The sequence below is a fragment of the Melopsittacus undulatus genome, chromosome 1 (genome assembly GCF_012275295.1).
Source record: "Melopsittacus undulatus isolate bMelUnd1 chromosome 1, bMelUnd1.mat.Z, whole genome shotgun sequence".
In the NCBI taxonomy this organism is placed as follows: domain Eukaryota; kingdom Metazoa; phylum Chordata; class Aves; order Psittaciformes; family Psittaculidae; genus Melopsittacus; species Melopsittacus undulatus.
The window spans coordinates 113,886,678-113,910,352 of NC_047527.1; the positions used below are offsets into that span (position 1 = coordinate 113,886,678).

The following is a 23,675-nucleotide window of genomic DNA, read 5'->3' on the forward strand; positions in this document are numbered from 1 at the left end:
GGATAATAAAAAGTCCTCTCTGCCAGGTGTATTTTTTCTGCATTTAAATGTTACTGACAGGTGAACAACTGTTTGCTTACAGTGTGCTCTTCAGATTAAGAAAACTGATTCTCTGGTGCTATAGCTGTAGCTCTAAAATGTTCCAGATTAATTTATTTTTTTATATTTAATGGCTCTCTGCTTTTGAGCTAAGGAGGAAGGCATGGCGAATGAGCATAATGGAGGCATTCACTAATTTTCTTTCATATGCTTTGGTGACACTAGCATGAAGATATGAAATTCTGAAATTAGAAAGAAGACATAGATCTAAGACACAGATCTGCAGGTACACCCCGCTGTTCATGAAGTATGTGTTTGTTAAAAGTGTCAATACCAAGCACTTAACGGATAATGAAGTAAGTTTCCCATTAAAAAAGAAATGTGATGGGAAGGTGCAATTTCAGTAAACAGTGTACTTGGCACAGAGAAGCAAGAGCAGGATCATCAGTTGCTCACTGTCTTGTTTTTCTCAATACCGGAAGAGTGGAAGAGATGTTTTCATTTTACAGTAAAAATCAAGAGATGGGTCCTTATAGGCCTGAGAATTTGATTAGATCTAGGTAAGACAAAATCACATCTGCCAATGCCCTTGTGACGTTGTCAGAGTAGTCTCAGAACTGCTTCATCTGTGAGACTGCCACAAATAAACCTCTCAGTGCAGGTGTTCTTCCTGTATCTTCCTGAACCATTACATTTTCTCTGCCACGATAATCTTTCTCATATGCCTCCTGTTCGTCAAGGTTGATCAAGGGTGAAGGACAGAGAAATAAGTTAATGAGGCTCAGTGTTAAATGATTGAGGAGGAAACTCTGAAACCACAGATTTAAAAAAAAAAATCTGAGGATAATAGGATTTTACTGTACAATTTACTGCAATATGCACAGCCATTTTTTCTATTTTGCAGCTTCTGGCTAGACAATAAAACCTGGTCATTTGGCTTGAATAACTAGCAACTCACATGATCTGATTTTTTAGCAAGGCTCCTTTTGTCCATAACAAAATCAATACTTTGATTTTGCTAGGTGAGAAAAGCTGCCTTCTTTCCCCATGAGGTTGCTTGTTTTGATTTCTAGCATGCTGCTCTTCTTTTATTTGCTTTAACAATGTTAATTCATAATAATCCCATGATTTTTGCCATCACTGATAGCTGGGCACTTCTGCCATAACAACTCTGGCACACACAGAAGCACTCATAACCAAGTTCTTGATGAATCGAAGTTCAAAGCAGCAAGTGCTTGTTGAGAGTGTAGGTTCTGGTCTCTCCAGGCATTGCTGCTGATTTGCATTGATAACACTTAATTTAAAATAATTCCACTCCAATAACTTTGTAAATCTGTAGATAACACACCATTATATAATTTTTGCAAAATGTAGCCTTGACAAGGAAAATGCGCTTAAATATAATCTAATCTAGCTCTATTACCACATTTTGTAACTTAGAAAAATTACTGCTATTGTGCGTATAGTTTGAAAATGTATTTCTGAAATTGCAATGCAATTAGAAATGTCTGGGGTTCTGTTTTGAAAATAGGGGATTCTGAATGTTGGGTAAGGGACACTTTGTAAGTGTCATTCAGCCCAATCATGGACTCTTATCAACCTTGTCTTTAAGGATTGAATAGATGCTAGTGTAGATTTAGATTAGACATGAGGAAGAAAATATTTACAGTGAGGGCAATGAGATGCAGAAATGGGTTGCCCAGAGAAGTTATGGCTGTCCCATTCCTGGCAGTGTTCAAGGCCAGGTTGAACAGTTTTGAGCAAGCTGGTCAGGTGGAAGATGTCCCTGACCATGGCAAGGGTATTGAACTAGAGGATCTTTAAAGACTAAGATTCTATGCTTGGAGCCTGGTTTGTATGCTTTAAACACAACTTCAAAGATTTTTGTAATCCCAGAACACTTCGGTCTTGATATACATGTTTGTTTGTTGTTTTTTTTTAAATAACGGACTTCAAGTATACATATAACCTGGAAAAGGGAGTGTTCACAGTTTCTTTTGTTTCATGTGCTCTGCTGTAGCACAAAAATGAACTCAGTAGAAATCACATTCATTTCTTGAAACTTTAGGAACTTAATAATAACAGGTTCTCTGTAGAGTTGACATGACTGGGTTTAATCTTTCATGGATTAAATGTTTGAAACTGACAGAAATTAACAAAATGTTTTAAACTGACAGAAATTAACAAAATCCCATCAAGCTCACTCTTGGGCCTCATTTCCTTTTTGTGACTGAGTTGCTTACTTTAAAGGAGTGCTAAAGGAAGTAGTTACTGAATTTAATCAGGGCTAGAAACATCTCTTTTTTCAAAGTGTATTAAGGTCTCCAGTTGTAACCCTTCTTCTCTCCTCTCTGAAGAAACCACCCTTTAGTAGCAGATGAGATAAGACTAAAGCCAAGAAGTTTGCATTTTGGGGTTTCCATCAAAGAATCTAGATGCCTTTTGGGTTATTCCCTTGTTTTAGCTGCTTGCAGGGAGTGTAAACAAGTGATGCAAAAGCAGTTGCACACCATCAGCAGACCGATGCCCATCCAGTCCCCAAGCAATAGCTGCTTTGAGAAAACATGACACCATGTGGTATGAGAGATCCCTTTGGCCAGTTTGGGACAGCTGTCCCAACTGTGTCCCTTCCTAGACATGTGGCCATCCCCAGCCTACTCGCTGTGGGGGGCAGGGTAAGAACAGAGAAGGCCTTGATGCTGTGTAATCACTGCTCAGCAATAGCTAAAACATTGCTGTGTTACCAATGCTGTTTTGGTCACAGATCTATAATATAGCACTGTACAGGCTGTTATGAAGAAACTGAACTTCTACCCAGCCAACCCCATTACAAGAGACAGTCTGGAAGTTTTCTGATTTTTCAAAGTAATCTTATGGTATAGTGATTATGGTGATAAAGAAGCTTATGATTCTTTTATCACAGTGAAAATTGTTAGTTCTTAAGGTTATTTATCATTGTTCTGAACTGGACCAGAATTGAGGTATCTGAATATCTGGTTTAATGTATTCAGAGGCTTGTCTAAAACTTGTAACATTCTGTACTGTGTAATCAATGTATATTTGAAGCAATTTAATATTACTATGTGGAATAAAATTATCTTTGCAAACTTTGAGTAGTTAGCTATCATTTATGCATTTTTATTTTGTCTTTTCTAAAACGTGTAAGGCTAAATTCTTAGCAATGTTCTATGCCTCAAACAGTAATACAAGTCAATTGGCCTGAATAGAAGGTGATTTAAAAGCTCTGCATGTTCTCAGAAAGTAATTTTTCATGATGGCACATTGGGCATTTGAAATGAGTTGTCATTTGATTTGCTGCTCAGCTTTCCTACACCTCATGTATTCATACTGCAGAGTTGTTAATATGTTTAAGATCATTAGTATGCCAAAGTGGCAATGATAAATGCTGTAAGAAGGTTTGGGAACAAATTAGTAGTTTTGCAGTCAGTGCATATTTTTGTGCTGTGTAAACAGGCTTACAGACACCCACTATAAATGAAGAAAAAAATTGGCAATTTTTTCTGGTTCCTTTCATCTGACACAGTAGGGTTCTGGGAGGAGGAGTGAATTAAACAATCTTGTAATTAAAATTCTGCATCAAGCAAAATATGCACACTCTTTCAGCACAGGATGGTATGCAGTTATAGTTGAATGTTTTTATCATTGTAGACCATCATTTATTTTTCTGTTCTAAGTACTTTGTTTTTCCTGGACTCAAAGCTGTTGGTCAATTTAGACAGTGACCTTCCTATCTAGAGTTAAGGTAGTACTGTTAGTGATCAAATGAAAACCCTAATCCTCATCTTGAAATACTACTGTGTAAATGTTAGGACTATTCATAAATGTGTCCTTTGCAGTCATGAGTGCTTTGGAATGATTTTGATTGCTCCAGTTATTATAGAAGCAGGACAGAAATTGCAGATGAAGCCAAAACTAGCACTTAACCGTCTCACCAGTTTCTCTTTTGCTTTCTTTCACCATTATCTTTACCTGTTGACATTTCTTAATATAAACATGGTCCTTTTTGTAGTAACATCTCCATGGTTTGTGGTGTGACTAATGGAGTTAAAGACTCTTTTGCAAACAGTGCATGAGTCTGAACCTTTGGTGGACAGTTAGCAGCTTCTCTATAGAAGAGAGTTTTTCATTACGTATTCATGCAAGTGAGTAAACCAATAAATACAGAAGCTGCATGGTTTTTCTCAGTACTTTGTTTCAGACATTCTTGTCGATCTGTTATGAAGAGTATAATGAAGAGAGCAGTCAGGAAAAATGTTCTGTCTACTGTTACAGACTTTGTGCAACAATATACTCAATGCCTGTCTTCTAGACAGATCTTGGTGCTTTGTATGTGTGTTTTTATTGGCATCCTAGTTTTGATCAGGAGTGTACTTTTTTTAAAGCAATTTCCCATATTCTCAACTTATGCTGCTTTGGTTTGCATCAGCAAGCATCAGCATCCCAGTACGTGAGGTGGATTCCTTTCTGCTGAAACTAAACAAGGAGATAAACTACTAATGGGGATCCAGCAGCCCCAGAAATAATATGTGGCATGGTGATTAGGTCCTCAATGCCAATTCTTCTGTTGCATTAAACAAAGATGGTGTTGCATGTTTTCATGCATGCACAATAGCAGAATTTTGTGTATGCATTTATCTTATCTCCATACTGAAATACCTCATCTAGTAAGGTCATAAACAAGTGAGGGAATGTTTATGTAACTAATAGGATGATATAAGCCTCTGATGTTTCTCAAAAGCTGGTTCACTGTTCCAGAATTACTATCTGCCGTAGAATGATGGTCAGTACAATATTCTCACAAGATTCTCTTCAGTGCTTACTGTCATGATGGTGTTATTGCCTTAAAAAAATCTTTTATCCAGAGGTGTTGACATGTCTGAGTAGTTTGTGACACCCCTGCATAGTTGGCAGAATATTTCACAAATGCGTGTGATGCTTCTTGTGTTTCATGTGCTAGTATGGCGCACTAATGTTGATACAATGGATTTTTCTGTTAAGCTTGTGTATTATATGTTTACACACACTTATTCTTTACCAATGCCAGTTGCTCTGTCAAAAAGACTTAAGTTGGTCTCCTATTCACTTTTTGGCACCTTATTCCTTAGTTACTTTTGATTATTAATTAAAGCTTCATTTTGATTTGGGTCCGTTCTGCATTTTGATACCTCTCATTCTCTTCACCACCAATGCTTTTTGCATGGGCTTTTCAAACAAGGCCTGGTCTCTTAATCTTGCCCTTGACTGCTGCAGCATGATATGTCTTCACAGTCTTGATTGTTTGGTTTGCTTTCTTTGCTAGTTCCTCTTAAAATTTAGATTGATCAATCCATGTAGCAAGTAAAATAATCTGGAAGAGAGAAGGTAAACTTTCTTTTAACCGGTTGTGTACATGAAATTTAGATTTAGTGCTTGCTCAAATAATTGAGGTGTATAGTCATTAAGTACATACTCAGAGCATATTCATATGAATATAAGCATATGGGCAGTAAGATAGTTCCAGGTGACTTAAATGTTTTGATTGTCAATAATCTTTTGTTAGAAAGTAGAAAAAAAAAGAAAGTGGAAGCAAGGAAGATGGGAAAATCCTTTTTTTTTTCTTTTATTTTTTCCCAAGAAACAAGGGGGGAAAAGGACAGAAAGACAAAGCCGATGTGATATAGAGAAGCAGGAATAGGAGTGGAGAAGGTTGTAAAAACCGAAAGACAGAAGTCTTAATGTTCTTTTTAGATATCAAAATTATGCCTAATAAGTAGGGTTCCATATCTGTATTGGAAATTTATTTTGCTTTGATGTACAGAACCTTTGAAACTTCATTAATTCTATCAGTTTTCTGCATCTTTAGTATAGCTCAGTGTCGTTGACAGGAAACCATTTTTCCAAAGCAGTTACAGGAAACTACTATTTGCCAAAGCTTTCAGTATCTCCTTTAAAACCATTCTGTTCTTATGCATGAAGCTGTAGGAACATCAAGCAGTTAAAGACTGTATTTCTTCAGCTTCAGAAAAAGGAGATAACATGTCTGATACACTGCATTTCTTGGGTGGCATCATGTTACGATGAAAATACCCCATTTTGGAGTGCTGTTTTAAATTTTCCAGAAACTTCATAAGTGGAGAACTTTCTAAAATATAGCTGTTAAATCTTGCATTTTAATACTGGTAGGAGGTATCCTATCTGAAGCCAGGTATGTAGTTTGTAGGTGTGTAGTATTGTTCTGTAGAGCCTTTCACAAACATTCTGCTTGCACAAATGTACCAGAGCCCACTAAATAATAATAAAACTACTGTTGTATTAAGGGGATTCCTTCACAGAAAGGAGCTGGGGTATTAGAAACTGATGGTGATATTCTGTGTATGTGCTTATCCCCATCCTGTGTTGTTTTCAGCTGTATGATATTGGAACTGTACCTGGAAATTAAAAAATCCAAAAGGAGAAATTAGGCTTAATTTGTAGGTTTCTTTGCTTAAGATTTTTGGTTTTCTGACTCAGAAATCTCCCTGTGGCTTTTTAAAGAATCCAGGCAGGGGATGCTGCAAAAAAAATGTATTACTGCTATACTTCCTTAGCAAAAGCTTAATTCAGTCTCTCTGGGAAAATCCAGAAACAATTTCCCTTGCCTACAAATGTGCCAAAAATTGTATAAATTTGCAAATGATTATTTTTCCCTCTTGGGGCATATCTTCACAGTAGGTTGTCAGTTTTTGGAGAACCTTGTAAGTCTTCTCAAAGTACCCTTACACTGAAAAGACTAGGTAGTCATAAAAAAAACAATAAAACCCCAAAACCCCAGCAACTTAGTCATCTGTTCAGCAGAACAGTTTTGTGTGTTTTATTTACGATACATAACTCTTGCTTTTACAGACTTGGTCTCATCTGTGAAGAGATTTTTCAGGGTTCAAGCCTTACACTTGAATGTCAAAACTTAAAACAGATGTACTATATTTTTATTTTTTAAGTGTGATACAGTCCTAGATTCCCCATACATTCCACACATTTCTGTTAGAGAGAAGGCAATACTATTAAAGTTACCTGACAAAGAATATAAGTAAACCCCCAGAATATAAGATAAATTTGCCTCTTGTATTAAATAGAATTCCTTAGAATGAAGCTCAAATGGTTGCAAATATGTTTCACCCTGAGTAAGTAAATGTTCTTTCTTCTGCTACTTTGAATCCACTCTCATACTTCTCTGAGTGTTTCAGAATGGTTTATAATTTCTGTTACAGTTTAATTTCATTGAGTAAAATTAATAAAGGAGCAAAGTACTTGCACCACCTTATCCTGTTTAGCTTTTCATTTCTGCATTTGCCAAGCTCACTGTGTTCCTTTTCATCAATGTGGTCACTTAATCTAGACATTTAAATTTCAAATTCTACTTATGTAAGAATTGAAATTTGGAAATATAATGCTAGTTGTGCATGTATTATCATCATTTTAAAATTTTCAGATTCAGTAAAATAATTAGCTGAAAGACCACATGTAGGGAAGCTGCCAAAGCATTTGGCTGTGTGCACAGTAGATTTTCTAAAGGTGGTTGTCATAAATTCAGTTATTCGTCACCCTGAAGTCTGAGAAATTCAGAGGACACCAGATAAGTTTGTAAGTGTGCTCTGTCATCCTTGAAAGGCAACAGAAACAACCTAGGCCCCAGTGACTAGGGAAAGGCAAGTGCTGTACCTGTCTACAAAAAAGGCTAAAATACAATGTGGGGAACTAGAAGCCAGTCAGCCTTATTGTGATTTGTGAGAAAAATTACAGACCAAACCATCTTGGAATGCATTTTTAGAGATGGGGAGACAAGCTGCCTGAAAAGGCATTTTTGCTTCAGTGAAGTTTTTGCTTTGTCAGTTGGATCGCACCAAATCTCCTGTCTTAGTGCATTCAGGAAGCTGTTAAACCGAAGCACAGCATCCATCGTGCATGCACAATTTTATATTTTTTTTTTCCCCCAAAGATAGTTTATGCAAGAAAGTCTCAGTGTTTGCTTGTTTTCTGTCTTTAAATTTCACTGCTAAACACACCTGCAGGTTGTCCAGGCTAAAAACACCTTCCTCAGCAGTGACACTTCTAATTTCTGTAAGAAAACAAAAGATAACATAGACAACTGCTTTTAACCTCAGAGCTGATGGAAGCTCAGCCTGGATAAAATCAAGATGTTGACTAAAGCAATTAAAAAAACTGAAGGTTTTCAGACTTTTGATTTATTATGCCTTTTAGTTATGCAAGTTCACAGTCTTTAATAAATCACAAATTTCTGCTAAATTCAGGGAGCTGCAGCTCCTTGCTTTATTTAGTTTCTATGCTTTATGAGTTAGACATATGAAGTTGTCCAGTCACTTACACTTTTGGTGACATCCAGTATGGATTAGTCTTACTTTGCTCAGTAAACATTGTCTACATAAGCTGTGTAAAGTTCAGACATGTTCTGGAGACAATGGCGCCTTGCATTTAGTTTCCAGATGAGGTACAAAACTTGCTGTTCGGAACACATGATTTTACAACTTAGCAATTGAGTGACTGTGTTGTGTTCATGCTTCATCTTGATGTTTCAGAACTTTGGTATTCTTTAAGTAATGATCTATAGAAGTAATCTTACTAAGGTAACAGAAATGATGAAGGCATTGATGAAGACTTAGATTTTGCTATGCTGCACTGCATTAACAGAGTATCACTCTGTTTTTACTTCAAAAAACCTATAATCTAAATGAGTAAAACCATACATGGACTTAGAAAGTGTAATGAAGCACAGCAGAAGACAGGAAAAAATGGCAAGCACAAGTTTCACTGACATGGCTTAATTTTGTGATGGGTGTAGTTGTTAGGAGTCCAATTTAAATTCAGAGGAAATTTGGGGAGAAAGCTAGGGGAGTCCTGGGCAGTGAGAGAAGTGAGTCCTGCCAGGAGTAAATGTAAGTGGAGAAAACCAAGTGTGGAAGAAAGGGGAAGGCTGGAGGGATCAGCCAGTGAAAAACAGTGATGATCTAGTCAACTACATATATTTTCAGTATGCAAAGACCACTGGTCTGTTTGCTCTTTAAAGCTGGCCTTGCTGCCTGTCCCGTTTCTCCCACAGCAACAAGCTGGGGAGGTTTAGGGTACCACTGGGGTTCCTGCCGCCCAAGGACATACAACACTTCCCAGCCAAATTCTGCACCCTGCAGCCTCTGCCAGACCCAGTTTTCCCCTCCTTGCCAAGTACAGAAGTCCCTGATTTAGCTCCTTCTGCAACTCCTCCAACCATCTGGAGTCCATGCCTCCTTCAGAGCAGTGGAACTGAAATGAAAATAGAAGAATGGGATGTGTTTGCATCAGTTCAGACTACCGTTGTCTTCTTTTCTTATATTTTAATTAATATCTGTACATCTGCATGTCTTTAGGAAAATAGCATAAATAAAATTGAGTGTTTAATATAGTGCTTTGTGCCATTCTGAAATAACTTTTGAGAGACTTGTTAGAAGCTTTGAAATATTTTGTCTCTTTAAAGCTTTCACACTAGAAGAATCTAAATTTTGAAATGCATAACTTGTGGAGGAGGGAAGAGGGTGGGTATTTACATCGTAGTGTATCCTTTTCCCTTTTGAAAGACCCAAAGCACACTGCATTTTTAATGTTGATAACTCCTTATTAAAAACTTTAAATGCTCCACAATGACTTCAAGTTGCTGAAGGACTGCCTTTTTCTTTCAGATGTGTTAGAATTCTATATTAGCACTACTTTGCCCTTATTTCTGAATTATTTTAATGATGGCAGCCATGCCACCAAGCTGTCTGTCAAGATGTGGGTGGCGGACTATTATTTCACTTCATAAATCATAATTTACAGGGTTTTTTATATCCATCTTGGGGATAAACACTTTATGCTTTGTGTTTTCAGCAGCAATATAAAATGTAATTGATACTTAGAGCAATATGTTAGAAACATGGACAGAGAAAGCCAGGAGAGAAAAATCACAAATGTTTAGTTTTTCTGTGGGTTGGTCTACATACTGAGCATTTTTTCCATCTGATTTCATATTCTTAGCACTTCAACAGAGGATGATGATGAATTACATTTACATGCTGCCTGTAGGTTACTGTAAGGATGTTTCTTTAGTTACAGACACTCAACAGATCACTTAGCTCAACAGGGTCATTTTCTACCATTTCTGGTGTTGCTAAATAAACTTACCACTTTGTCCTATTGTCTTCCAGATTCATGAAAAACTGCATTATTATGAAAAACAGAACCCGGTGCCCGTACTTCATGGTGCAGCAGCCTTGGCAGATGATGTAAGTGTCCCCTGCTGAGATCACTGGTACCAAGCCTCCCAAAAAACTGTCTGCAAGCAGAACTCCTCATAGTGCAAACATATGAATGTTATCCTCTGAGCTGAAATCATAAGAAGCTGCAAATGTTTCCAAAGGGGCTGTCATCACTGGGTTTGTTGCTGATATTACTTTGATTTTCATTCACTTGCCTGTTACAAAAACATTGCATCTAGATAGCCTCTTGTTCTGCTTTAGTAACTACGTAATAGAAATTACAGGTTAGAACTCTACAGGGAAGGGAAAAGCTGTCAACTATTAGTGTTTTGAGAAAGTCACAGACAAGAGGAATGTTTTGGAAAAATAAAGACAAATGAGATAGCAGCACTGCTGACAGAACATGAAAAATGGCAGATAATACTACAGAAATGAAGCATATGAAATGCCTAGGAAGGAGGCTTGTTAAAAAATAGAAAACTATTTAAGAAAAGGTACGGTAGTGATTTATTGATATTGGAGCTTTCCAAATTACCTTCATAACCAAAGAATAAATTGTAAAAGTGGTCAGCATTGATGGAGTAGTTAATTTCCTGTTACAATAATTTTTATTTTAAAGAAAAAATCTAACCTGCCATTTCTTGCTATTTGGTTAATTCTAGGATTCAGATGAATTGTGCACACACCTGTATAAACTATGACTGAACTTGAGGTAGGCCAGGATAGAGAAATGTTTAAGAAACTGTGGTTTAGGTGAAATCCAGAAATCTTTGTTGTATTTGATGACCTCAGGTTGCTTTTTGGAAAAGGCAGTATGTATAAGGATCTGTTTCTAATATGTTATGTTTGAAACTTCATGTACTTTATAGATGTTTTAAAATCTTAACTATCTTTTTATATAATTAGTAGCTTTTGATTTTTTGAATTTTACTAATGTTTAGATGCTGTGAGTCAAGAATGGTAATATTTTAACAAAAAACTAAATTAAACATATTTGAAGTCTATTGAAAATAGGATATAATGTATTTTAGTTATGTTTCAGTAGGAGGAGAGCTATATCCTGTAACATACCAAATATAATAATGCATTAGCTTTGCCATCAGGTATATATTAGTAATATTTTCTTAACCTTCAAGTAACTGAATGATGTTGATAGTAATTTTGAAAATTAGAAAGCTGGTTGAAATTCTCTTCATTGAGTTCTTGGTGACATATTAATAATCCTTGTTAACATTTATGTTATAGGTCTCTGGCCTAAAATTCTGAATAAGAATAATTTCTTATTTTTGGATGCAAAATTTAGTATTTGATATTTTCAGAAATGCTGAGTAATGTCCTTATTTTTTCAGCCCATTTACAATGTATACTTCTAGAAATCCCCAAATTAAAGTACTCTGTCACTCCTCAGTTGAGAGAGGTCGGGGGTTTTAAACATACAAATGCATTATTATGTATATATTTTTATATACATTTTATTTTTAAAACATGTAGATATGTATGTTGGGACATTGAGTGTGCCTAGACATTTGCCTACTTTTTCAGCACAGCTTCTTTTTAAAGGTGCTCTTGCTGCTTCTTCATTTTTTCTTATTTGTAGGTAAGCAGCGAGTTTTATGAGCACTGACCCATAGAATGAGGATGTCCTTTAGCAGCTGAAGTCAGGCTAGCATGCTGCAGGATTCTCTGTGTTTCAGTAGTTATCAGCAAACTTTGAGGAAGCTAATTTATATGCAGTGGGTTTTGTAACTCTAAAGTCCATGAAGCTCCAGGATTAAAGTGCTATTCAAGTTTTGTCACATTTCTGACTAGTTTTCAGTTTCAGGGATTTATGAGCATGTTGGTGATATAAAGCACACTTCTGGTTCAGTAGGCTTTAAATTAATATTTTCTCTTCCTACTGATAATAACTGTTCTTTAGTTAAAGAAGGAAATATTCTTATTAGCAAATGAATATTTCCTGTTTGATTTAAAATACAGAATTGAGGTGCTGCTAACATAACCAAAACCTGTTTATGGAGCATGTTTTTATTCTTGTGTTATTTTGAAAGCAATTTTAGAGGACTATTGTGGTGAGGCTTCTTTTGTTATTTTCATATTCCTATTTGCCATACTTCTCTGTTCTTACCCCCAGTGACCTTTAGGCTGAATTTCCCATCAAAGATTCTATTTGCCCCTTTTTTTTGAGCAATGATGTTTGACTCTTGATTCTGTGCACATGATCTAAACATTGCTGGGAGTATAGGTACATATGGCAAATATGGCTTCTAGATTATTAGACTGTTCTGTCAAAAGAAGTTTTAGGACTTTCTCCAGAAGCTTTAAACCTCCAGGCCTTGGTGCTCCTCATCTTGTTGGGCTCACTCCATATGTGCCCTTGCTTTGACTTCCCCTCTCTGTCATGGCAGCTCTTCATAAAAAAAAATTAGTGAAATGTTATGGTTCTCTCAACAGAGAATCATAGATGTTCTCAGACCACTTTTCCTGCAATCTTTGGCATAGGAGGTGATCAGCATGCTATCAGTGTGCCCAAAGTATGCTATATAGCTTTTACTGCTGGTAGCTATCACAAACCTTGGCACTTCAACAACACAATAAATAAAAATCCAGTCCAGAAGTCCTAGAAGCACAACAAGCAGCTCTTTTTATACCTATTTGCTAACTGGAAACATGGCTTTGTCATCCTCCTATTCCATCAATGGAGCATTACATGTGCCTTTCAGATGTATAGCAATTCTTGGAAAAAACTTTATAAAACAATTTTTAATTATTTTATCCCTGAACAAATACTTTTTAAATTATGAGATTAAAAAGTTAAAGAAATAACAAAATACTGTTTTTTTCTTACTGCACTAAACCTTAAGTACCTGTAATTACATTTGCAGCACCAAAGCAAATGCCAGTGATGCTGAAGGTAATAGATGTTTGTGTACAATTCATCTGAGAGAGAAATAGTGAAGCAGTCATTTTTACCAAATGATTGCTGGCTTTTGTCAATGAAATACAAATTAATAGATTTTATTCTCTAGCGATGAGTAGTACAGGCTAAAAAATGAAAAGAGAACCAAGGGGAACATGTGTCATATACCTGCTGTCATTCCTGTCATGGATTATTTTCAGCTTTGCAGAGTTTTGTCATAGAGCATGCAGACTAGGTTGCAGTCAGATTATCTCAATACTTGGCTTTGTGTGCCTAAAATATTTCATTCTGACCTTTCCTACAGAGGTTGTTTTCTGTATTGAGACCAAATACTGTTAAGATTAGCATAGATGTATTGGATGGGTCTTTTTATCTATGAGTTATAGTTAGAAGGCTATAGGACTGTAGGTGATGAATTTTTTTGGTCTGTTACCCCTGTACTAATTTGAAGGTTAAAAAAACTTCTAGATTTGTGTATTATATATAATTATGCAAAATATACTTATATCCATTTATCTTGAAAATTTATACAAAATGAAAGCACAAATTTAAAAGTAGGCTAGATGAATAAAATTACTTGCTGCAAGTAGCCAACTTTCTTTGAGACATTTTTATGATACTGATTTAATGCAAAGACAATTATTATCTGAAATCACTTTTTGGATTATAAGCCATGCAGCTTCAGAATTTTAAATTGAAGTTCAGTGTGTGAAATATGTTTTAGCTTTTCCTTCTTCTGGAAAAATAGTTTGAGTCTGAAATCCTGCAGTAAAATATGCCTCATGAGTCCAAATTAGTTGAGAATGTCATGATAAGAAAAACTCAAGAAATAAGCCAAATAGCCGTGGGATTAAATGTTAGACTGCTGCTCTATTGTTCACCAAACCACAATTCTGTAGTATAACCAAACATAAATTAATGATCTTGTTGTTAGGACGTAGTTTGTGCATTTTAGGGGCTTGAATTGTTGATGACCTGTTATAAACTATATTATGGTTAACTTGTTTCACGTTTAACAAGCTCCTTCCAGTGTATGTGTAAACATAATAAAAGGTTCAGATTGCTCACACTGTAGGGGCACTTTGCTTTCTTATCCCAGTCCTAAACAGCACAGCTACTGTGGGTTTTTGGAAGCAGTGTGGATTTCACCACCTCATTCGAAACTGGTTTTTATAGACAGCGTCAAAGTTTGATCCAGTCATTTTTACAAGCAGTCCTTTGTCTGCACGCAAAGGACCATTCACTTAAATGAAGTGCTGGGATTTGCCCCCATCACTATAAATCAGAATGTGATCTGGCTACACCCTTGCCAGAAATGATTACTTGTGTTAAACTGAACCAAAAGGCCTGGCTTAAATCTGGTCCACTGAGGGCCAGAAAAAGAAGTGTGGTTATTGGTGGTGTTTTTCTTCATGCTGGCTTCTATTTGAACACACTGAAAAGTAATAATCTTGAATAAGATAGATTCTGGATTGTCACTGATGCACTGGGCAAAACAATGCTTTACTAATGGTTTTTGTGTCTATTCCATCTCCCACCCAGCTGGCTGAGGAGCTGCAGAGCAAGCCACCAAACAGTGACATCAGAGAACTGTTGAAACTCCTATCGAAACCCAATCTCAAGGTGAGGATTTGTTGCACCTGCAAAGTGCTGTCATCATGGGTATGAGCATCTGCTTCTATGGGCTGTGCAGAGAATTATCTGCTTTAATAAATATGCGTGCTTTTAAGAAGGGACACGATGTTAATCAGAAATACGTTGAATGTTGCCCTTAAATTCTTATGCTGTTACTGATATTTATGAAAGAAATTCAGTGGAAAGACATCGCTTATCTACAATGGATGTTCTAAAAAGTAGATACTTAATATTTGTCTTTTGCTAACTTTTTTTTTTGCATCTGCTTCAAAAAGTTATTATAAATGTGCTTTTACTAAAAGATTTTCCGTCATACCATTGATTTAATTGCACCATGCGTAAGTTGAGCAAGCTGATACTTTAGGCAAAATTCCTGATGGATATTATTTTTTAAAAAAAAGTAGTTTTGAGAACTTTCTTCAAAACTCTTGGGCTTCTCTGCAGTACTTTCAGGGAACTTCATACCTTTTATCTGACAGTAGACTGTAGAACCATTGAATTGCTGAGATTTGGAAGGTTGTCTAACCAACTTGCTGCTCAAACCAGGGTCAACACTGACTTCAGAGCAGGTTGCTCAGGGCTTTTTCCCACCAGATCTTGAAAATGCGTGGGAACAGACATGCCACAAACACTCTGTGCAGCCTCTTCAGATTCCTAATTATCCTTCTAGTGAAAATGGTTTCCTTATATCCAGTCAGAACCTCCCCTGTGTATTATTTTTAATGCACACTGTCACTTTTTTTTTTCCACTCTAAAGAGAAGGAAGACCTTAGTGCTCTAGATGCATATCACAATGGTAATTACATGCGGCAGTTGGTAAGTTTAGAGGAAAACTGTAAAGTGGAAAGTAGCTCTTTTTAAGACAGCTGCTTCCCTATATTCCCTGTAAATCACTGATCTCAAAACCCGAGACAGTATGGTATTTGCAGAGTGCTACAAAAAAGATCAATTATACCTACTTTTTAAAGATCTTTGCACAGTTGGTTATGCCATAGTTTGCAAAGTGACAAGCTGTTTTTCTCTGAAGGCATGAGTAATGTCAGTGGTGTATTACAAGAGGAGCTCTTGGTGCATCAAATTGCAGAGATCCTAAGCTTCGCTGTAGGTATTGCATGAGTGAATGTCCATGTGTATTTTATACTTCTGAAGCTTTAGTGGACTGAGTATGAAGACAGTTCATTTGCCCCAACTGCGTCTCGCCCTCTCCTTGCTTTCTCATTCCCTTGCTGCCTTGCTCCCCTTCCCTCCATTGGTCACTTTCTTATTCAGTCATTCTCCCTGTTTCTTGGAAGCAGTTAAATGCAATGTGATAATCTTAGTGGGATTCAGGGAAAAGTGCCTTACCCTTAGTGTGGTTAATGTGATTCAACAACTGCAGCAACTTAGCAAATGTCTTTCTTGGTTGCTGTGCGAGATGTCTGGCTGCAGGCCTTTGCATGGCCAGAGTGCCTAATCTTGCACAAAGCACACGTTTCCCTGCCCTGCATAGCTTACGGGTGTTGTGTGCATTAGGGGAAAGAACTGGCAGCATGTGTGATATTTTTGCCTATCCATTACCTTCTTCACCTGCCATCACATGGCAAACATGCCTGGGAGAGATACTAAATTACCACAGTTTCCTACTCCAACAGGTTGACCAGGTAAGTGTGTAAAGCAGAGGCTGTTTAGTTGAGATTCTTCTACTGATTTTCCCGCTCTCTCGCTGGCAGAAAAGGAAGGAGGCTGCTGAAACTCAGTATTTCCAGTTCCTCTGCAGAAAAGCCCTGGAGTCTGTGCAGCTGTATCTGAGCTTATCTGGACATTGCATAAGCTTTTCAAGCCTTTCATTATTATGTTGATAGCTGGAGAGGGTTTCTTTGTTTCTTTCCTTCTTGTTTCCTTGGGCAAAATGATGTCTAGAGCAACTCTTTCTCACACATCTGAAATTATTTGGATAACTGATCTATCTTCCCCAGTGATGTTGCATAGGCTTTATCTAGAAGCTTGTATATTGCTTAATTTGGGTTTGATTTAAACTGGCTGTATGCTATTCTGTGGGGAAAATTTATCCCTCCTGATTGGCTTCTAACTGCACCGTTAGCTGGAGCTGACAGGAGAACTTCTTTACAGCTCTGCTCTAATGTTCATGGCGTGGTGAAGGATGGTTAGGATTAGTTCACTGCACTGCATCACTTTTTCCACAAGTGGGGTGGTGTAGGGGGACTGGTCTAGGAAGGTGATTGTAACTTTGCAGGTTTGGTTAACATGCCAAAAAAGGCTGGGAGAAGTTTCCAGCAACTGATTAAATTCATATTTCTATATTTTCACTCTGTGTTATAAAATTGTTTTGTTGAATATATGAGTGTTTGCATCTGATGACTGAACTTTTAACAGGTTTGTGTTGTTTGTGGTTTTCATCCATACAGAAGTATTTTAAAGAAGAAAATAATTTCTCTGAGGCAGTTACATTTATCAGACCTGAGATTTCCAAATTTCCTAAAAGTAATTCCAAGGTTTTGTCAGGTGCATTTTTTTGTTCTTGTGTTTGAAAATAAAAAAAAAGGGCATTTCTAGTCTTTTAAAAACTGGATGCAATATCCAGTTACACTGAGTGGCTCGGATCTGGGGTTGGTTATTTTTTTCCCCTGGTCTAAAATGTGGTATTCTTTACCATAATTAAATGAGCTAATAATGGTTGTAGTTTATCTTTTCTGATTAAAACAGAACTCTGGAAGTAGAACAGAGCACGTAGCTCTGGGAAATCAAGTGGATTTGTTTATCTCTCTGTGAGAATTGCATTTCCTTTTGGATGTAAAATATGATTGCAGAGTCCCATGGCTGCAGGCCAGCCACATCTATTGTTCTTAATTTTCAATGTTGAATAAAAACTTACAGTTTACATTATGTAAACTTGCTATACCTTGTTAAAGGTATCAACAAATAGGACAGTATTTCTGTACCTTGGAACCCAAATCCAGTTGAATACAGTATTTGATTTTTAACCAGACCTGAAATTAGCTCTTTAAAATGCACCTTGTTATCTCTCATTCAGAAAGCGTAAGTACAGCAGTGTATATCTTCAGCTCTTTTCTGTCATAACCGCACATGTGCGATCGCATGTTTGCAATCACTTGAGGAAGATAACTGTTAATAAATGCTTACACTTCCAGGGGGTAAGTATGCAAGTTTAAAAGCTCTGCTGAGGTGGTTGTTCAAAAATAGCATGGAAATTTAACATGTCAAACTTACAATAATGGTAAATAACCAGAGCTAGATGTACCAAAAGTTACATTGCTGTGTTTGTGTTTCTTAAAGCTGTGAGGTATATGAGGGTTTTATTTGGTTTGTATTATTAAGTTGCAATAAAATACATACCTTAAAGGTATAAAACATAAAAGATAAATAAATTCATGGTGGGGCCAGGGCAGCCTCTGGGCAGTGCTGTTTGGCTTTAGTCTGAATGGTGTTTGGACCTGCATGAGGACATGCTTGTGTGATTTACAGTGGTGGCAGAGCAGGCTTGGATCCACTTGCCTAGCTCTCTGTAAGCGTATTTTAAATTTCTGAAAGTAAAATTTCATGCTTCTGCTGCTGTCAGTGCTTCCTGAGTATTGTAGCAGCAGCACTCACCTACAGGTTCTGTGTTGCGGTGGGGCAGGCCTGTCTGCCCCCCTCCAGCTTAGGTCTCACAAAGTGGACAACAGCTTGGCACACCTGTACTGAACTTGCTGTACAAACCCAGCCTGCTGGCCTGTCTTCTGACAGATGTTGAGATTTTGTGTTAATCCTTTCCATTTGTTCAACATAGCAGCTGGTGCTGTGAATTAATTGTGTATTAGATATTATGTGTAGTGCTATCATCTCCATTATAAGTGACAGGCAGTGTGGAATGTCATAACTTCACATGAGCAAGAAATAGAGGGAGGACTGTGTTGCTGCTTGGAAGGTTTTATTCTGTATAATTCAGGCTAATTAGCTGTATTTGAAGACGAGGTAATTCCTGACCTGTATGGGAGTAATCACTGCACCCACTCCTGAGTTTTTCCGCAGTTCCTGGAATAATTCTTAAAGACTTTTATAATTCTTAAGGTGTAACCATGGATTAGATTATTTTTAACCATATTTCAAGTATAATTTGCTAATTTTATGAGGGAAGTATTTAGGAGATGGTTTTTGCTTTCAAGATTTGGGCTTTAGGTTTCAGTTATACATTTTTACAGGTTTACAATTACATTGTAATTACAATTTACAGATTTGCATTTACCTTAAAGTTATGACTTTATGTTTGAGTGAAAAACAATGAAGAACTTACGTAATAAAGTATTTTTTATGTGTAAAAGAAAGGAAGAAATGTTCCTTAGTTTCCTCGTTTAGGGACAACACTGAAGTTACTTAATGTATGTTGTAAAAATACCCAACATATGAAGCTTGACATAACACTAAACTTCTCTTTTACAGAAGGCTTAATTGGTTTTAATTATTTTCTGTGATGTGATGTTATGAGCGGAATATATAACAGGGGTATACATGAGGAAATTTTTGTTTTTCTGGTTTAAAGAGAAAACACCCATGTGTGTGCTTTTGTGAAAAAAAAAAAGAGTAACAGAATAAAGAAATCAGTATTCTCAGCTTTAATAGTTTATGATTTGGAGAAATGTCAGAAACTTATATGACAGCAAAGTGAGCGCATGTGAAGAGGGGAGTTGTACCAAACTTTGGAACTAATAATGAAAATTGTAAAGGTTATGATCAGGTAGGCACCATTGCAATTGTGAGAGATGTCTCTATAGAGCAATTTGGCATTTTTAATGGATCTGGAAGAATTGCTATTGTCTGAGAGCACTATGCTTTTTTTTTAGTTAGCTACATTCCCTAGAGACAAAATACTTTTTAATTGTTTTGCAGTTGTATAAATTGGGATACATAATTGGAAGATGAAGATTTATAATGTTAACACAAAATATCTCTAAAAGGGAATTTAATTCTGGATTTTTAATGCACGTGTCACAATCAAGTTAGTAATAGTCTTATGTGTCAGTAAGGATGCAAGTGGGAAGAAGGGGCACTAGAGCTCTGTCAGTCACAGGGTAGAACCCCAGTGACAGACACTAAGGAGATGTAGTAAATATGATAGATGATCAAACTAAGCATGAAAGACTTTAAAGCTTCCAAATTCTTTTTGACTTTAACTAAAAAACTTTCTTGAGTAGTAGGTCTCAGTTCCTTTTCTAGCAAGCTGGTAAAAGCTGCATTCTTTTTAGGACAGTGCCGTAGCACAAGCTTGTAATTGTTGTTTATTTTCAAAATTATTTGAAATCTGAAAAACTGAAACAGTTACCTATAGGAGTTAACATTTTGTCGATGTGGCTGTAAAAAAAAATTCTGCAAGAAGAGTCTTTTAGTCCATTGAACACTGTTATCCCAACTGTACTAACTTTGAGACAGGCTTGGGATCTATTATTATAATTAACTAGCTCTTAGCTTTGTGTTTATAACGCAGTTACATTCCTGATCCTTGCATATTGAAATGAAAAATTTACCATTTGAATTTAAGCTGTATTAGGGTAAATACAGTGTGTTATAAATAAATATAAAATATGACCTTCATGATCATTGTTGTAATGGACAGAAAAATAATTATTTTAAAAGCTTATGCCACTGTGCTAGTACTGTTCTGAGGGATGTTTTTATTTCTTATGACCCAGAGGAAATTAAGCATTTTTTAACCACCTAAGAATGCCATGGTAGTTCTGCCTGTTTCAGTGGGATTTAGCTTCTGGTTTTGTGTGCTGAAAGGTTTGCCAGCTGCAAGTCTGAAACATAAGCCAGGTTCTGAAACAAGAACACAAGGCAGGACTGTGAATAACTTCAGTGCATCATGGTACGCAAGAATGTAAAGTATTTGGATGACTTTGGACACTGTACCTGTAGCCTTACAGGGAACAAGTGATGGATGTACTTGAAGTATTTTTCTTGGTTTCTTTTTCATTACCATAGAATGAATAGAATTTTGGAAGTAATTTTAAGGTAACTTGCAGAGTGAAGGGAAAACCACTCTCGGATGACTGGAAATGTTTTCAGATTAATTTATCCATGGACAACTTCAATGTGCTGTTCAGAGAAAATAAGGATTCTTTAAGTTGTTTTCAGTTTTTTAAAAATTACTTTCAAATGACAAAGATGCATACACCAGAAAACTGTAAATAGGATTTATGCTTGCTGTTTTACCTGCAAATTATTTGAGGTGTACCTGACTTCCAATTTCACAAAGCATAACCAATTTGCATTTGTAAAGGTTTTCATATAATAAGTACCTCCCTGGCTTTCCTTAAGAATAGGACTATGAATTAAACAAAACTAAGACTGCAGATAATGAAGCCACGACATTTTGCTTTTCATATGTTTCTGTATTTGTTTGTTTTTTTTTTTTTTTTTTAATATAAGTAGTGCTTCTTCTTGCTTGAAGTGTACCTTTTCCTTTGTTCTGCCCTGTTCTGTTTTTCTTGTATTTACTGGAATGTAAATACTGAGGCTCACTAGATTTGCACAGTGACCCAGTAGACTGTTCTAATCAAAGTGCTACTTGTTCTGTACAAAACAAAAACACAAAACCAAACAAATATTTTAAGCCTTTATCAGCAGAGCCTTGTAAATCTGCATTACAGTCACTGGCAAAATTTGCCACAATTTACTCTGCAGGAAACAGCAGGCATTTTTCTACAAGAACATTAACATACAAAGCTTTCGGAGAAAATATAAAAGAAAACCTGGTTTTGCTTTGAAAACTTCATGAAGCATTTCTTATGTAATTTAAAAAAATCTTAATCTAAACTTTGTCATCTTTCCAAATTTTCTTTGTAATTAGACTTGCTGAGGATTTTCCATCAGGCCTTTTTGCTGAAATATGCAGTTTCTACAAAGTCAATGTTTTCCAATGGAAATCGTTAGGATTTGCCTACAATTGTTCAGGTTTTGCATCGGGAGAACCCAAATACAAATTTCAGGTTGGTTGACATCTGAGCTACATTTGGGCTGTTACTGTATCCCAGGCACTTAGAGAACCTTTTGGCCCTGTCCCGTTAGAGACCTGTCTTCCCGAATGCACCAATGCTTTCTATTTTGCTCATGTCCCTGAGAGACTATTCTCCTCCTCTTTATGAAATACTCATGAGCACACATGGTAACACAAACTACAGCATCTGTTGAGGAAGCATTATTTACCATTATTTATAACCATTTACTCATCAGTGGACTTTGAGGTTTGCTGGTAGGACTGATTACAGGAGTTATGCTCCTAAATTAAGAGATTTTTACAGTACAAACCAATTTATTAATATGGTGAGCTGGAGTACATTGTACTTCATATGTTAACTGAAAAGCTACCTACCTAATCCTCATTTGCAAAATCAGATGTCATTAATTTCTGAATCTGCAAGAGCCTGCTTTATTTTTTTGGATTGTGGACTGTGAAATATCATCAGTGAGAGAGAAATATTTATTTTCTCCCAGAGTAATACATGCAAATGACTAAAAAATAATCGAGGACCACAGCACTGATGGTTTGATAACACTGGTTGATTGATAGCCTATAGATGTACTGAGAGCTGGGGAAGGCAAGGCTGTGCTGGGCAGACTTGTGTTGGCAAGCAGATGAGATCCTTCTGCCCAGTGTTTCCTGCCTTTAAACTATTTGCCTTTAAACTATTTGCCACTTTGGGAAGCCATCCATCACACATTTTGGCAACCTTGTTAGAAGAAAAATAGATTTTATTCTCAACTCTTTTCAGCTTTAGACTTTGACTTCCTATTTCCATTTCTGCTTGCACCCATAATTCAAAGGAGATTTTTATAGAAAACTTTTTTTGGGTGGGGAGTGCTGGGAGAATATGTTACTGTCTTTATTTTTGGAGTGTTCATGTTGCTGGAATGGAGTAAGTAAAACAGAAATGTAATAGCAAAATAGACCTTTTAAAAACAGCAAGAAAACCTCGATTTTTCACATCTGACAGGCAGCAAAAATCAGAAAGCAGTTGTGGCTCACTCCTAAACATGGTAGGAGCTGACAGAGCTTACATATAACTATGCAATATATTGTAAACATAGGTATAAAATTATATAAAGGAGATGAAAGAATACTGCATGAATATATTTAAGCAACAATCATGTTACTCTGGAAATGCTCTCAGGTTCGATTCATGTGATAACTCACCCAGTGTCCAATGGACAACTTGTATGTCAATCTTCTTAGACATATGGATACGAGAGTGCTTGCTGGGAGCCAACATATAATAAACAAAGTGATAGATATAATAAACAGAAATGGAGCCAGGCAGGTTGGCAGCAGAAAATAAAAATTGGAAAAGTAAATCAAAGAAATTCTTTGGTTATATATACAGACTTTCCCACATGAAGGAACTAGCTCTAACCCGTTTAAGAATGTTGAATTGCATACACGTAACTGTAGCATTTACAAACAGTGCATAAAAGCCAGCAACATTACTGAAGCTGGTAATTTAGGAGGAGGAAAAAATCAGTATGGGTAAAATCATATCCCATTTAAGTATTAATTCTATTCAGCTAGGAAAAATAGAGAAACTGCACAATACGAAGCAAATAGTCCCCCTTTTTTTTAGTTGTCATCTTTTTATGCTGCTTTTTCCTTCAGTGTTGCTTTTCCTTTGCTGGACCATATTCTACTTGAACTTTCCATTCAGTTTTTCTGCAGTCTCCTCCCTTCTAGTTCACTGATGAATCCAGATTCTTTTAACCTCATTGATCAGTAGATGTTTTCTTTTTAAGACTCTAGACAGCATGCTGTTGTCAAAGGCTGGGTCATTTGTAAA

The 23,675-nt window shown here is 36.5% G+C and overlaps 1 protein-coding gene across 2 annotated transcripts in view; it reads left to right on the forward strand.

The window, feature by feature from the left end:
* MPP7 (MAGUK p55 scaffold protein 7) overlaps positions 1–23,675 on the forward strand; it is a 155,855-nt gene that overhangs the window by 77,691 nt on the left and 54,489 nt on the right. For both annotated transcript variants that reach the window (XM_034061036.1, XM_034061039.1), the window contains 2 exons: positions 10,251–10,328; positions 14,761–14,841. In XM_034061036.1, the coding sequence (XP_033916927.1) occupies positions 10,251–10,328; positions 14,761–14,841 (159 nt within the window). The remainder of the gene's footprint in view (positions 1–10,250; positions 10,329–14,760; positions 14,842–23,675) is intronic.